Below are 15,560 nucleotides of genomic sequence, written 5' to 3' on the forward strand. Positions count from 1 at the left end.
GTATTCCAGGAACATAGTAATAGTTTAGCAACGTTTTCTTACAGTTTGATGGGGTGTGTGGGATAGGGAGATGACAGTTCAGTGCCAGGAACCCAAAACAGAGTGGGCCATGTGGCAGTTCTCCACTCCAGCTCCATGACACCCCACCAACTTTTACCTCTGTACAAGAGGATTTACGTTCCTTGTGAAACAAAACTGTGCTGCAGCAACTATGGATTTGATATCACTAAGAAATAATAATGAGAAAGTATTTGATGAATGTTCAATTGTTCTGGAAGCAAATTAGAGACCCCGGAAAAAGATGTCTAATTAAAAGAAAAATGAAGATGCAACATACTTCCCAAAGCACTCCAAAATTCAAAGAAGCCCACTGTACAAGTAGCCCACAGACCTTTACTGTGGTCCTAGTATGTATCTGCATCACCACACATCTGTAATTACATGAGCACTTCCCCTTCAAAAAAATTTAGCAACATTACTAGTATTTAAAAAAAAAAAAATCAATTATTTTCATAGTAATTTTATTTCCAGCCAAAGAAAACTGACCCAGAAGCACTGGAAGGGTTGATTTTTTACCTGACATCATTCTGTGGCCCAGCTAAGGCCACCCACCAGGGAGGTCCGTGGCAGAAAACTCCATCAGCTCCAGAGAAAAAGAGGCTATTCCTTGCATTTCCCATCGAGCACAAGTAAGAGCATTGTTCATTAGCCTTCACCTAATCATCCCAGATGATTTATTGCACCGCTATAAAAGTAGAAACCTTTAGATTCATCCTAAAGTTACTTATTGAAATTGCTGTAATGATCTTATTTGCCTGTGCTAGCAAAGAACTGCTCCATCAGCTGCAGTGAAGATGGTTGGGAAGGGTGACATCCCATGGCCCAGTACCACTCCCTGGAGACTTCTCTTCTCATGAGTGCATGCCCTTGCTTCCTATTAAAAGCTGATTTGCAGCTGAATTCTCAATCTTCCTCTTCCCAGAAAATCCCCAGAAAATGAATCTGCAATGTGGAATTCAGAGAAAACCCAAGACAGGAGAGAAAGACAGATGTATTTATCATGCACAGATGATGTAGGAAGGAGACAAAAAATATTGTCATCAGAGTCTTACTGACTGCAAAATAAGGGAGCAGTAATTAATCAGCAAGAGTGCAGGCTGAGAGGAAATATTGATTGGATTTGGAGAAACTTCAGTTTCCTGAAGGAACTGTTCCCCTGCAAAGGTAACCAGGAAAGTTTCTGTAAATTAGAATGGCAACCAGCCAGGCAGCAGCCAATCTGAGTGTTGTTTCAGGCAATCCAGAAAAATATACACCAGATGCACGTTGGTTTCTAAAAAGTAATTTAAATACATTAGTAAATCAATGGCATTGACAGTTTGATGGACTATGATGGAGGAGTCTCCCTCTGAAATATCATCTCCAAAACCTGCAAAGCTCTGGCAACTGAGTTGTTACAACTTTATCATATTTTTAACTTTCATCTTTTAAAAAAAACTTAGAGGGTTGGGTTGTTTCAGCTTAAATTTGCTTGGATTTCTCTCCTGCTGAACTGGCCCTAACCCCTCAGGACTCCTGAATGTCCCAGTAGGATGAGAAGGAGAGACTTTTGCCCTTTTGCTTCATGGAGGGGCAGGAGATGCCAATGACAGGACTGAGGACCAGCTCTGTCCCGATGAGGTTTGGGTGTCTGTCAGAAAGGAGTTGGCCACCACTGCTGAGTAGAAGCAGCAACTTATTTCTGTCCTTTTACCTGACTGGTATATTCTTATGGCCAGGGGGATGTTAGCACCCTCAACATCAAAAAAGGATACAGTAACAGAATTTAAACCAAAAAAACCAAAAACAAACAAACAAACAAAAAAACCACTTAAAATTATGGGGTGCATAAAAAAAAGTGCATCACAGGGTCACATAAAACAATCACATCATTCAGCATCAAGCCACTTCCCCTCTGCAGGTCTGACCACCAGCAGTGGCAAGTATTGCCACGGGAAGAGGTCACAAGTCTCCAGCAGAGGCTGAGTCTGTCTGTCCACCCTGTCAGCCCACAGCCTATTCATGACAGGACTTGTGTCAGATTGGGTTTGGCCATTCCAAGGGATTTAATTGGCACTTGCAGAAACAACAACTTCCTGGTTTAAGCACATTTGGGGAGTTACCTTGCTGTCTTCCTCGGTAATAAACTGTTCTTGGCTAAGGTCATCTTTCATCTGCACAGTAAATAAAACTGTCACTGAAGCTGAGTTTCTGTTTCTCATCAATCAAGCAATACAGTAAAACTCAAAGCACCATATTTAAACAATGATTTTGAGAGAAAAGGCCAGCCTTAAGGAAGTTTTAGTATAATCATTTCCTCTCAGCTGATCAACATAACAGACACAGTAATTTAGCTGGGGAAATGTGATATTAAAGCTTACAAGCCTGATAATCAGGTTGTCTTTAGAGACAAAAAAATCAAGCTAGCTTTCCAGACCTCATCATAACCATCAATCAAATACTTACCATCTCTTCACTTAACATCCAAAGAACATTTAAGAAAAAAACCAACCTACTCTAGCTCATCTATTTAATTCCAGTTTTATCATGTAGCTAGTTTTACTGCTATGAAGCAACATTTTTTATGTTTGTAAGAAGGAATTCAACTGGAAATATTAAAATATTTTCAACATGCTGCTTATTTTTATCTAGAGGAAGATAAATTACTATATGCATGCAAGCAGTAAGAGCAGTCGCCAGAAAAAATAGAATTTATTCTCGCCATACCTGCAATACATCAGCCACTACATGAAAATATTTCTCTTTCTGAAACAATTAGCCTAATTTGTATTGACCTCACACAGACCCACACAGTATTACTCTGCTGAAGATTATTACTTGCCTAAAACGTGATGCTTACATTTTTCCAGTACATTGACAAATGGTACTGTTTGAGAGGGGAAGAGGAGGCAGAAATATCACACCCCATACTCTGTCATTCTCGCCAACACCAGATAATCCCACACCAGTCAAAACAAGTTATTCAGGCTGCCAAAACAACTATTTACGTTTCCCAATATTCTGGTAGCGTTTTATGTAAATGCAGAAGCAAACCTGGCACAGTCTGAAATCAGAGCAGAGCTCTGCCGCTCCTTTCAGGGCAGATCCTTCCCAGGACATTCCACTGCTCAAAACCCAGCACGCCAGCAGAGCCTTCACAAAACTAGATGCATGCCTTGATCCCACCAGGGTTTAGGAGGTCGTGGGGTTTGTTTGTTTATATTTTTCAAACAGATGGAACAAAATCTCAATTTCTTTTGCTATAATATTAAAATATAGACAGCATCGTATGGAAAATGCTAGAATAACCCTGCTGTCAGGTTCACCTCACTGTATCTGTTGACATAATTAGAGTTTATTTCCATGGTGTGGAAAATGAAATTTTTTTTTTAAAAATCTTTCTTTTTTTTTTTGGTGAATCTACACTCACAACCAGTCAATGGATCTTCCATTAGTTCTGGTTGTCTTCTGGGAAGTTCAGCTGTTCATCAGCTTCAGGGGCCTCTCTCCTGCTGTCCTGCAGCTCCATGTTGGAGCTCTCTGCCTGGGCAGCCATGGGAGATGCATGTTGAGTTGAGCAGCAAGTTCTTCAACAAACTACTCAACAAAAAAACTGCATTTAATAGTAAACCCCAGAGCCTTGTGTTGTGTGAGGTCCAGCGTGGCCACTGCTCACTGCAGACCCAAGCCCTTGAAATGACAACTGACCCACCCAACTCCAAGTTCATGGAGTTTTCCATTCCTTCCCCTCCTGTTTCACTGGGGAGAGAACATCTTGTCCTATTTCTTGTGAAAAGAGTGCCAGAAATAGGAATATTTATAAGGAATTTGTATCTATCTATCCAAAGTGAAACATTCAAAAATCATGACTCACAATCCCCTCCCAAATCATGGGATTAAATTAACATATCATGGGACTTTGAAAGATGCTGTCTTAAAAACTATGGAATACATAAACTTTGTGTTACTCATTACCTTAAAATATTTACACAGCCAGAAACTAAAGATTTTTTTCAACAGTTAAAAGAACCAGAAGCTTACCTAGGGGAAAAAAAAAAAATCATCACATATTCATAAGATTCCTGGAGGCTGGACCTTTAAAAATAGTCCAAGTGTTACAATTCATCACATGTAAATTTATGGGATTTGGCAACAATGCAGTTGTCTCCAGGGATGTTGGAAGAGGGGGAGTGCTCTTGGTTAACCTCTTTCTTTTTTTTTTTAATAGATACAGCATGCTGAAAGTACCCTACTAAGTATTTCCTAAATCAGCCCATCGATCAATTTAGAGCACTATGGAAACACGCAGCACAGCACCCTTCTCAACACCCAGTCACTAAATGTTTTGATGTTTGTTAAACCAAAACTCAATGCATTCTGTAAAGAGACAAACTGGGAAATAAAATTACAATTTCTGAAAGCACGTCCTTTCCGTGCCTGTTGCCTAGAGCAAGTCAGAGGTGGGAAGCCAGGTTTAATAAAAAGTAGGGAACAGACCATTTTTGGAGTGCCTGTTCACTTTCTTTGTTAAAGGCAAAGAATTGCATGGAAAAAAAATCCCCTTTGCACTGCAGTAGGTTATTTCCAAAATGAAAACTAATCTGTAACAAAGTTTACAATCAAAAGATGGTGGGGTAGAAAGGAAGACTACTTTAGATTACTAAATATTTCTTTACTTTAAAATGTGAACTATCACAACTATTCCTACCTATCCCCAACTCCTGCTGATCCAGACAAGGTCACTGCTACGTCTCAGCCCGGCCCGCATGAGTTCAGCCTCGCTGTTCAACCCCCCAGTGCTGGCTGAAGGCTTTGATTACTTTGTGCCTTTGTACCAGAGCCTGCAAACTCCAGCCCTTGTGCAAGTGAGGTGACAGACACGGAAGTCTGGTGGCATCAGACACGGTGTGTGGCTTTGCTGCCCAGCACGGCGGGCAGTGCCACCCTCAGCTCCTCGAGAAGCCACACAGCACTTGAGAGGGGTGTTTTCAGACACTGCTGTCAGAGCCTCCTCTCGCAGGTACTGCATGCCAATAACTGGAGCTGATCTACAGTTTACACTTTGCTGTGTACCAGACTCCTACTCCTGAGGAATATTTACCGTCCAAAAACAAAAATACTGCCATAAGGTGTGAACGAAATCAAGTCTCTTTTGTTTAGGAGGAAACACAGTGAGCGGTTGATATTTTCCAACATGCAATATTTTTATCAACATCTACTAATAGAGCAACTTCCATCCTATCTACCATCCAGTCCTTCTGGGATTGTGGCTCTCAGACTCCTGCATTCCCCAGCTCTGCTCCACAGTGAGTACAAAGGCAGCCAGAAGAGTCTCCCCACAGCACTGTGTCAGCCACAAAATTACATGGGTTATTTCCAAGGTGGAAAAAAAAGGTTGGTTGAATGCTATTGCTTGCTTTCTTTTTAATCCTTGTTCCCATTTGAACACTGAGAAACTTCTATTGTTCACATGACCCTAATTTCAGTGCTTCACCTCTCTGGCTCTCTGTTCCTTGCTTCCTATTCTTGAAAACCTATTATACTGAAATAAGATAATACTGGGGTATGAGTGACAAATAACTCTGCAGTTTGGTACACACATTTGGAACAAAAATGTAGCTATTTTGTTGTTTCCACTCAAATGACCCAGTTAATTTCAGTGTTAACATCAGCTGTCAAAACATCTACTTACCAGATTTGCATCCCTTATTTATTTAGAAAAAAGGATGCAATATCCAAGCAGTTATCAGACAAATAGAAAACACTGCATAGAATTGGTGTTTATGTTTAATTCCTGCTATTCCATCACTGTCTATCACATACTTAATACGTTAAATTCCACACTTGGTAGCACATAAATAAATCAAGACAGTTTGTGTTCATACTGGAGATACCATTATTCCCTGTTGGGATTAATCCAGCCCAGCAAAGACACTCAGTGAGAAGCCCATGTACCACATTAGCCTTGGTGTCCTTGTTGCAGCCTCCCAACACAGCCTCTGCCAAGCCAGCAGTGCCACCTGCCCCCAGCACAGGCACCTCTGCACTGCTGTGTCGTCCACCACCCCCCTCTTCTGCTCTCACCCGGGGACTCAGTGGGACACACAACTTTATGTTGGCTATCTCTGGAGCCAAGGAAACTCTTTAAAGCAAAGTCATTTCCACCATCCTGGAGATGGTTTTGGCTGCTGCAATGTTTGCTTATCCCAGCTAAAGTGTTCAACTCCTTCCACACTTTTTCATCCTTGGAGGGAGAAGAACACATTTCATTCTCAAGGATACAAAAGCCGGAGGTAGCAGATCACACTGGCTACCTGCCTTCAGCTACACTTTATACATCAGCTTGCCTTACCTTTATACAGGGTATCCACATTCTCAATAGGAAGCTGCTTCTTGGCAGCTGCTCTGCGATAGACCACGTGTGTTCTGCCTCCTCCCTCCTCCTCCTCCCGGGCCCCCTTCTCCAGAGGTTCAATGAAGAACTCGTCCTTGTCCGTGCGGATCATGCCAGCCTGTAGGGACAGGGCAGAGATGGAACACTTGGCATTACTGCACATACAGCAGGCGTTATGAGTAAACAGTTACAATATGCTTAAGCACACTTTAGTGCTCCCTGGAGAGCAATTAGGATGCAGAAAGGAAACCAGGTGAATTCTTTATTAGAGCAAAACAAAGCATCACTTCCCCAGCTTGACAAGAAAGGACAAAAGGTACAACCCTGAGCCTAAAGGACTTCTCCTTGAGCCACATGAGTGAAGTATAGGTTTAAGAATCTGTCTAGGAAATACCCTCTCCATTAAAAAACAGCTAAAATGCAGGTTATGATGACCTTAGCTATCCATCAAGCCCAGACCGCCCCAGTGTTTACTATTTCTGCTAAATAAAGGATCAGTTCATGCCATAAGCTGGTCCTGATGTGCAGTTCTAGTCAAAAAATGTAGAGTCAGCCTTTCTGTTCAGGAGCAGGATGGAAAAATACTATGTCTTACTTGCAAGCAGATAAGCTTTGTGATTATTCCCCCCTTGACACAAAGGGTTCAGCCAACAAAATAATCTTTCAAGAATTAGCCACAACTAGTTTTAAAAAAGTGTCAGTAGTGCATTGCTAAAAAATAAATCTTATGCAGACTGGACCAGATATTCTGGTATGAAAAAAGAAATTTGCACTTCTACAGAGCACCCCTAAGGAATATCATCCAAGCAATTTTCACTGTGTTCAGGAGAAACCCTCATAAAGACTGAAAACTTTAAAAAGAAAAAGACTTTTCATCATCTTTATGCAGGTGAAGTAACTTGGGCACCTGGATGATTTGGGTCTGCCTCCTCTTGCAGTCCTGCCCTACTGCAGAAGATCACAGCAGCCAAGAGCTGCTTGCAGAGATGGTTGGCTTGAATCAATTTTTCTGCATATATTTGAACATCCATGCTTGAGAACTCAAACTAATGAACTCTCAGCTTGTAGACAGAAAGTCTTGCTAATGACATGAATGAAATAGTTCAGATGATTATTGAGAGAAGCTCCAGATCCAACCTTCAGAAGCTCCTTCATCACGCTCTTTCCCTCTCTGCCCACTGATGATCCTGAAGTCACTGGAGTTCCAAGCTGGACACAGGAGAACACCTCAACACTGTGACACACTTCATCTTGCTATCTGAGCTTCTGGGAGCCTAAATTCCCTGTTTGCTGAAGGCCTATCTCAAGCTTCAGGAGAACCAGTTTTGGCTCCTTTGAACCCAGAATCCTCACTTGAAACAAGTATCATCTAAACACTCTTCTCATAACCCCACACTAAAGTTCTCATACAACACATATTTTTCTTCTACAAGCAGCAAACTACATTCCTACTGCTATAAATACAGTATGTTCACTAGTTCCCTCCTTGGAAAAATGTCAGGTTCATCTGTCATGTCTTAACTTACATTAGGCAAGATTTCCAGTCCCAGAATTCATATATATAATGTATACAAAAACAGATTGAAGAGGAAGGATTAAAGACGCAAAATTATATCGAAGCAATTTAAACTGATGCCATCCTGCCTGTATAGAGAAAACTGAATTTGAAATCATGTTCTGTTTCTTCTTATCTAATTTAGATTCCACATCAGACATAGAAAAGGTGAGACAGGCTCAGTAGGCTCAAGGAAGCCAAAACAACCAAGAAAATAAGTACTGAACCCAGAGAGACAAAAGCTGATCTTCTGCTGTAAAATGGAATACATGAAAAATTCAGAGGTGATGTTACCCTCCTTTTAATGTGTATTCCAATTGCATTACACACACACACACTTCTTCTGGATATTAAGTATTATATCCAGAAATCCTAAAATCTTTTTATAAATGCACAACTAAAGATCAAGAAGGAACAAACATTTGCGAGCTCAGCTGCACAGGGTATGATGCAAACACCATACATATGCCCAGGAGAAATACACTGAGAGCTTGACTGTAGCGAAAAAAAAATGTGATTTTGTTTTTTCTAAGTTAAAAAAAAAACAACATGGCTGTGCACAGGTTCCTATATATTTCTGGGTTCATCAAACCTAGTGTTAACTAAGCATCTAATGCCAGACCTTAGTTTGGAATGCAGACCATAATTCAGGATACTGGGGAAAATGCTGCTGTACACTGTATGCAGCAGGGAATACTGATGGGAGTTTGGAGGAATTTAGATCTTCTAAGAATATTAACAGATAAGCAACTTCTACACTCAGTAGTTGAACTGATTAGACAGAAGCACAACTGTTATAGGTGAACTTTAGCTTCCAGGGCATGGTGGCCTTTTGGAAATGAAAACAGCTGGTCAGAGTGAATTCTCCCTCCTGAGAAGATGAAGGTGACACCTGAGAAACATATCAATTATTTTTGGTTGGAATTATTAGGAAAGAATGTGTGTTTGAACTGTTCAAGAATTACGTGTTTTTATGTATTGCGTGTCCTACACAGTCTTTGATTTAACCAACATATCGTCATGAAATAATTAAAGAAAAAATGTCTTTTTCAAGATTTTAAGAAGAAAATTCATTTAGATGGCAAGGCAGAATTCCTACAGCAATCCACAGGTCAAGCCAACTGCCTAATAATACAACCACAGTTATAAATGATTCATTAAGAAATATGTGGGGCTCCTGAAAGTCTCCACCACACATTTCCTTGCTGCTTTGAGCAAGACATTTAACCTCTTTACTTCCATTTCTCCACCTGTGAGGCAGCATAACAACAGTCTTGCAGGATAATTACAAGGGCTGATTTGTTATTTTTTTTGCCAAGTGCTTTGAACATGAAGTACTCAAGATCAATTGCCTATTGCATTTTTTTCTGATACTACTCAAAACAACCTCAAAAAGCCACCATGAAAGGGAGATTGCTTTTAGTCATCAACCCAACACCAGTGTTGTGCAGGGGTTTGTTCACATCCTTCACCTTCCATCAGTCCTCTTCTTATCCACAGATGCCATCACCCTTGTGCCAGCCAGCCTGTCATGCCAAGACAACTCTCAGACAACCACCAAGTTTATGATGACAACAGAGAGCATTAAAGTTGCTGCAATTTCCTGGAGAAATTGCAGCCTCTGGGTGACTAAAACAGAAATGCTGTATTGTTTGAGCACACCTGTTCCTTTCCTTCAATTAGAAGGTCTTCAGAAAATTCTTGGACCATCATCATCTGGACATTTACTCCGTGTGATGTGAAAGCAGAATTAAGGCTTTCCATTACCAGTTTCCCGAAAAGTTCTGAAGGGAATCAGAGTAGTTGCTTTCATGAACTTTAAGAGTTTAAAAGTACCTTCTGCCAGCAGTGTTTTTCTATCCTACACTGCTTGCCACCCATCCTGGAAATGCTGTACCTCTAGGAGTTATGGATTAGCAGTGCCCACTCTGCACTATGACCCTGCAGCCACATACATGCTGTGCAATTCAGAATTAGGCATGGGATTGCACATCCTCATGGAAAGGAATTCCAATTCTGGAAAAAAATGCTGAGCTAACTGTTACCCTTCCCCTCCTTTTCTGCGACTTTTAACTTGAAACTGAACTGCATATGGGAATATTGCTAAATAATGATGGCAGGAGAGACTATGTCCTGTGACTAATGAAAATATAAATTAATGGAAAAACTGTTTGCCTTTGGAATGCACCAAACTGTAGCAAAGAGTCTATAATATTCCACTATTTCCCAAAGTGGGATATCCCCAGGCCTTTCTTCCAGGGGCTTTTAGATCCCAGTTGCAAATTACTCAAGTCAAGCACTGCTTGGCACTCATTAATATGCATTAAAGACTAAAGCAGAAGACACTTAATCAAAAGGAAACGGCAGTTCAGAGAATCAAAACCTCTGCTAAGGTTACCAAGGCGGTTATTTAGAAGTGAAAGCCACACAGGAAAAAACTCACAAGGAAGGCAGAGTGTGACTGTCCTGTCTAATTACGACATGAATTACATTGATATGCCACAGATTAGTCCATTGCAACACACAGGGTTGGTGTTTAGAGTTCCACTAATCTCTTTTGGGGTTAACAGGGCTCCCGTGCATCCCCGAAGACCTCCTTCCAAGGTTTTCAAGGACCACAGGATCTACATATACTGGCAATGCCAGCAGCCACATGGGCTTTCTGCCTAAATTAATTACAATAATCCTGTCCACCACGATGGAGATCTCCTCTCCAGCCCAGGAGACCTGCCAGTGCTTTGCCACCGCACCACAGAGCTCAGCTGAAAAGCAGGTTTCTTCTCCCTTCTCCTCAACACTCTCAACCCTTCTTGCATTTCTAAAGACACTCTTTAGAAGTCTAATTTGACAGAAAAACTGCCTGGCATATTTAGATGTACAGAAAACTCCAGGTTTCAGAGCGTTAGCTCCTGTGGATAATTAAATGTCTCTCTGGCTCTGCACTTGGTGAGTGACTTAATTGTCTCCTCATTCCCATTCCCATCACAGCTCCCTGTTCTGGGCTGTAATGAAATAACCCATCTAACTGCTGCTTCAGGACTCCAGAGCCTCGGCCCATCCTGTAATCGCAAGTTTAATTAATGCTCGTTTTCTTCCTCATTAGTACAGCTTTACAAAGTTTCTCTCACTGCCATGTAAAGGCAGATTTACTTCCCAATCTCTGAGCACATGATACAGATAGGAAGATAAAATTAAATGTGAACAAACATGAAATTAATATAAAAAATCCATGTGTCTGCTTAGTTAATTAAACCAGTAGCCTACAAAACCAGAGTGTTTCAGAAACTCTTAGAAACAGCATTTCTGTAAATAAAGAGCTTTTTGGGTTTTTTGAGTATCTGAGTCTTAAAAAGGTAACTAGCCAAATGACATACCTGTGTATGAACAAATCCTAAATACAGCCTTGAATTTCAGATTATTTTCCTGAAACCAAAGGGAGCTACAAAATATCTGATATTTAACCTCAGTGCCTGGGTTATGAGCCTGCACTCCCTGTGATACCAGTGAAGGCTCCAGAAGGGAATTTGCACTATAGGGTCCTCCCAACAATCAATTCACAGAGAAGATGAGAGAGATATGCATTTAACTATACAGTTGCCAAAAATACTCTGTAGATGACTTGAAAGAGAAAATATTTATATTTGCAGGACAACATGTTGGACAACATCTAATTCTATGTTTATATCAACACATCTGTACCCTAAATATACAACCGTTAGACATTTGACCAAACTGGCACTAGTATAGCAGAGAATTAGAAAGCAAATTCCACGTGTTAATTTTATGATCCTTTTCTAGGTCTGAGAACCACAGGAACATGCTTTTTCCAAACAATAACAGACCCGTCCTTCCAGTGCTGAAGTCAAGAATGGAAATGCTGTTTGTTCAGTTCCATTAGAATGGACCTGATGCACCAGGAGCAAGATCACCTGGGGAATGAGGCAGAGTGAAGGACATACCACAGACCTTCCAAACTCATCCCTGCCCACATGGGGTCTCTCAATGTTTTCCCTTCTGCAGTGTCTTCATTCCCAACCACACAGTACACTGATTCAGGAAAAGATGTGTTTGGCATTTTATTTCCATTTAGCTAAATTCACGTAGGTAACAATGAAAAAAAAAAAAACAAACAAAACCAAAAACCCTTCCTATGTCATATTTGCATTTGATTCTTTCAGAACATGCCTTGAACTACTGAAGTATTGCAGAGGAAGAATTGTGCAGTGCTGCAAATTCATCTTCTGTCACAGTGAAATGAGGGACTGAAGGAATTGTAGCAAATATTTGGAACATACTGGCACTTACTTTGCTGGATGCTGCTGCTGCCTTAAAGCTACACCTATCTATTCAGGCTGGAGGAGGAAGTTTTCAACTGAACATTTATATTTTTATTACTCTTAGTATTTTTCAGCTTTTTTTCAAGTTGGTTTGCAATGAAGTTGCTTTATTTTTGTATATCCCCAAAAAAATAAGGGGGCGAATAATTAAGGATACACATAGGAATTACAGAGCCAGACTAGCAGAGACACAGAGCCTGCTGGGTAACCCTATGGAAGCTGTGTGTTCCTTAGGGCCCCCATTTATTCTCTGCAGAATGGGGATAAGGTCACATTTTTACTGTACTTTGAGATCTACTAATGAACAGCACCATACAGGAGCTATTCCCCAGCCTTGCTTTCTACAGTCCTTGTTGCTCAAGGGAGGATGGATATCCATCCATTCATGCATCTACACGCTTCCACTGCTACCAAAAATAAAATTTTGTCCCCGGAGCCCAGCTTAGAGACTACACAGTCGCAGGTGTGATTGATAACAGCAGGGGGACAAATCTCAGCCAATATAACTGAAGTTATGAGAGCTGCATTAGTTACAGCAGATGAGGATCTGAACCCAAATCTTGCAGTTGTATGGTATAACTCATTTTAGAAACTCAGAAGGGTTTTCTGTGGTTTTTAAGGGACACAATAGTGAGACAGACTGTGTCTCATTCTCACTGAACCATCGAGCGAACAGACACAAAGCGATTTCACAAAGCAGTGCCAGCAAATTTCCAGACTAGGGTCCTGGCCACAATGCCTGGCTTTCGCCAGTGAGCAATGCTAAAAACATTGCTTCCAACTTCTCTGTCTTTACAAGAAAATTACCACATTCTCTCCTCTGCCACTCAGCACCTGCCCAGGGCCAGCAGCACCAGCAGACCGAGGCCACGACCCCAAGCACCACTTCCCTCCAGTAAATCTCCTGTGCCTGTCCCCCATAATCTGCCCTGTCCTAGCAGCCACTAGCTTATGAATTCCTGCAGATCACAAGAGGTAAATCTCATTTTCAAAAGGTTTAGGTAATACAAAAAACCACGACTTTCTGTATTTGCCATAGATACTCCTTTTGCAGAGTACAGCCTGCAAAAGCATAAGAGAGGCTTCTGAGCAGGGAAATTCAGAGCTGGAAACAGCACAGCACCTCTACCAGGGTGGCTTCCACCTTTGGGATACCTCTACATGACCAGTAGGAATCTCGTCTGCAATGAGCTCAACTGCAAGAGCTGTTACAATCCTGTAGCTTTTTAAACACAACCAGTATTTTTACCCAAAATAATGCTTAAGCAAGAACATTTTGGAAAGTCTCTAGGCTTGATGTCCACAGGTATGTGTAATTCCAAGTGGGGAAGAGGTGAGTTATTAAATAGCTGTTAAGAATGAAAATGATAAATGCAGCAGATTTTGCCGACTCAGGGGATTGTAAACTTGATTGCTGTTGTTGCAAGCAGGGAATAGTAATTGCAGTTCCCTGCAACAGAGTTTCTCAGTTTTAATCTTTCAGGGAGGAAAAGCATGAATATCAAGCCCATGAATTTGCTAACAGCAAGATCCAAAAAGATTAACTTTCCCAATTTTATCACAGGGAACCATTTGAAATAAAGCATTTCTGAGGACACTTTGACAAAACACATAGTTGAGTCCTACCCTCAGCAATAAAAATTGACATTCTGCAAGAAAACAAAACAAGCCTGACTGGAAAGCTCTTCAGCTCAAACCTTCACAAAATGGGACAGTTGCAACACAAGTTTCTTTTCAAAAATACATTTGCTTAAGGCACAAATCACCACCCACTGAAGTCAACGGGTGTCACATTCATAAATCTCAAGGCCAGGATTTATAAATGGATTCATAAATATTAAAGTAGTTTAGTCTGATGTTCTATATAAGATAGGCCAAAGACTTTCACCAAAGCATTGCTGCAGACTCACAAAAATTGTCTTCATCCTGAATTCAGCAGGACTGGATCAGATCCATTAATGGTTAGGAAATGGAGTCTGAGTCTTTGCTATGGTAAACAGGATAAAAAGATCCAGACTACAAACTAAGGTTTACAATATTTAAAAAAAAAATATATACTAAATTCATCTGAGTGAAAACTTAGCATTTAAAGTAATTTAAATTTTCCTATAAAAACCCCAACTCTTCCCTTAGGAAGAGGTTCTGCAGCAACGCATATTCCAGGGGAGAGCATGGACTGCAGAGCATAAGTTGCAGGGCAGCAGGAGTCAGCTCTGGCCTGGGCCATTCCCATCTCCTCTTTCTCCCAGTGCCACACCAGCCCTTCTTACAGAGCAGCTCCAGTGCCCACACTGCCACACAGTGCGTAGGCTCAGGGAGCTCACCCCAAAATCACCACCCTACTGAGATGTGCACCTTGGCAGAACCCAGTGTCCATGATCTGCAGCCTCTGACATTCGCAAGACCCCCAGCAGGTAAAAATTCCCCCCTAGGAGAGAGCATCTCACACCCTCTTCACACCATTCCATGCAACAGCTCATAACCCAAATCCAGCCACAGGTCCAGGAATTCATGGCTTGGAAATCAGACAGGGTCCTTCCCTGCTAAATGCAAGTTTTACTCTAACTGGATGCTCATAAGGGTGGGGGAAAACAAAAGTAACAAAAGGTTATTACTGCTGGGGCTTGTTTTTCTCTCCACATCCTATAGACAGATTTATTTTAACCTTCTCTCCCTTACTCTGTTTCAGACAAATGAACCTGGAAAGCTGTTATCCAAATGGGAGCATGAAAAACTAATGAGAGATGAGCTTTCAATTTTATACTGCACTCAGTTGTAGGCTCCCAGTACAAGATGTCAACAAAGTGCAAGATACAATACAGAAACTAAAATAATTAATCCCCGGAGGAACAGGCTTATTAAGAAGGATTAAATCAAAGAATTAATGTGCACTATTTGTCTGTATGACAAAGAGGAAGGGAGGCATATGATAACTCTCCAAGCTCTGAAAGCATAGAGAGAATAAGAATTGTTGATGAGAAAAGCTTGGACATACCAGGAAACAAACAAAAAAAGAAACTCTGACAGAAATTTTATCCTGTAATATTATAGGCAGCCTTATGCAAAACCAACTCAAAAACTTGTCCATAAAATTCTTTAAATTAACATTTAAATTAACATTCCTTATTCTTTACATTGCTGGCACCTACAGTTCAAGGAACAAGGTTTAATCATTGCACAATAACAAATACATTTTAGCAGACTTCTGCAGAGGAAGAAATAAAGAACATCAGCT

At 40.9% G+C, this 15,560-nt stretch overlaps 1 protein-coding gene across 1 annotated transcript in view; it reads right to left on the reverse strand.

The window, feature by feature from the left end:
* ADAMTS2 (ADAM metallopeptidase with thrombospondin type 1 motif 2) overlaps positions 1–15,560 on the reverse strand; it is a 173,533-nt gene that overhangs the window by 104,405 nt on the left and 53,568 nt on the right. The window contains exon 3 of the mRNA XM_027724071.2: positions 6,392–6,551. Coding sequence (XP_027579872.2) covers positions 6,392–6,551 — 160 coding nt within the window. The remainder of the gene's footprint in view (positions 1–6,391; positions 6,552–15,560) is intronic.

Source organism: Pipra filicauda, unplaced genomic scaffold, assembly GCF_003945595.2.
Source record: "Pipra filicauda isolate LSUMZ 115617 unplaced genomic scaffold, ASM394559v2 scaffold344_size1527164_pilon, whole genome shotgun sequence".
NCBI classification, from domain to species: Eukaryota; Metazoa; Chordata; class Aves; order Passeriformes; family Pipridae; genus Pipra; species Pipra filicauda.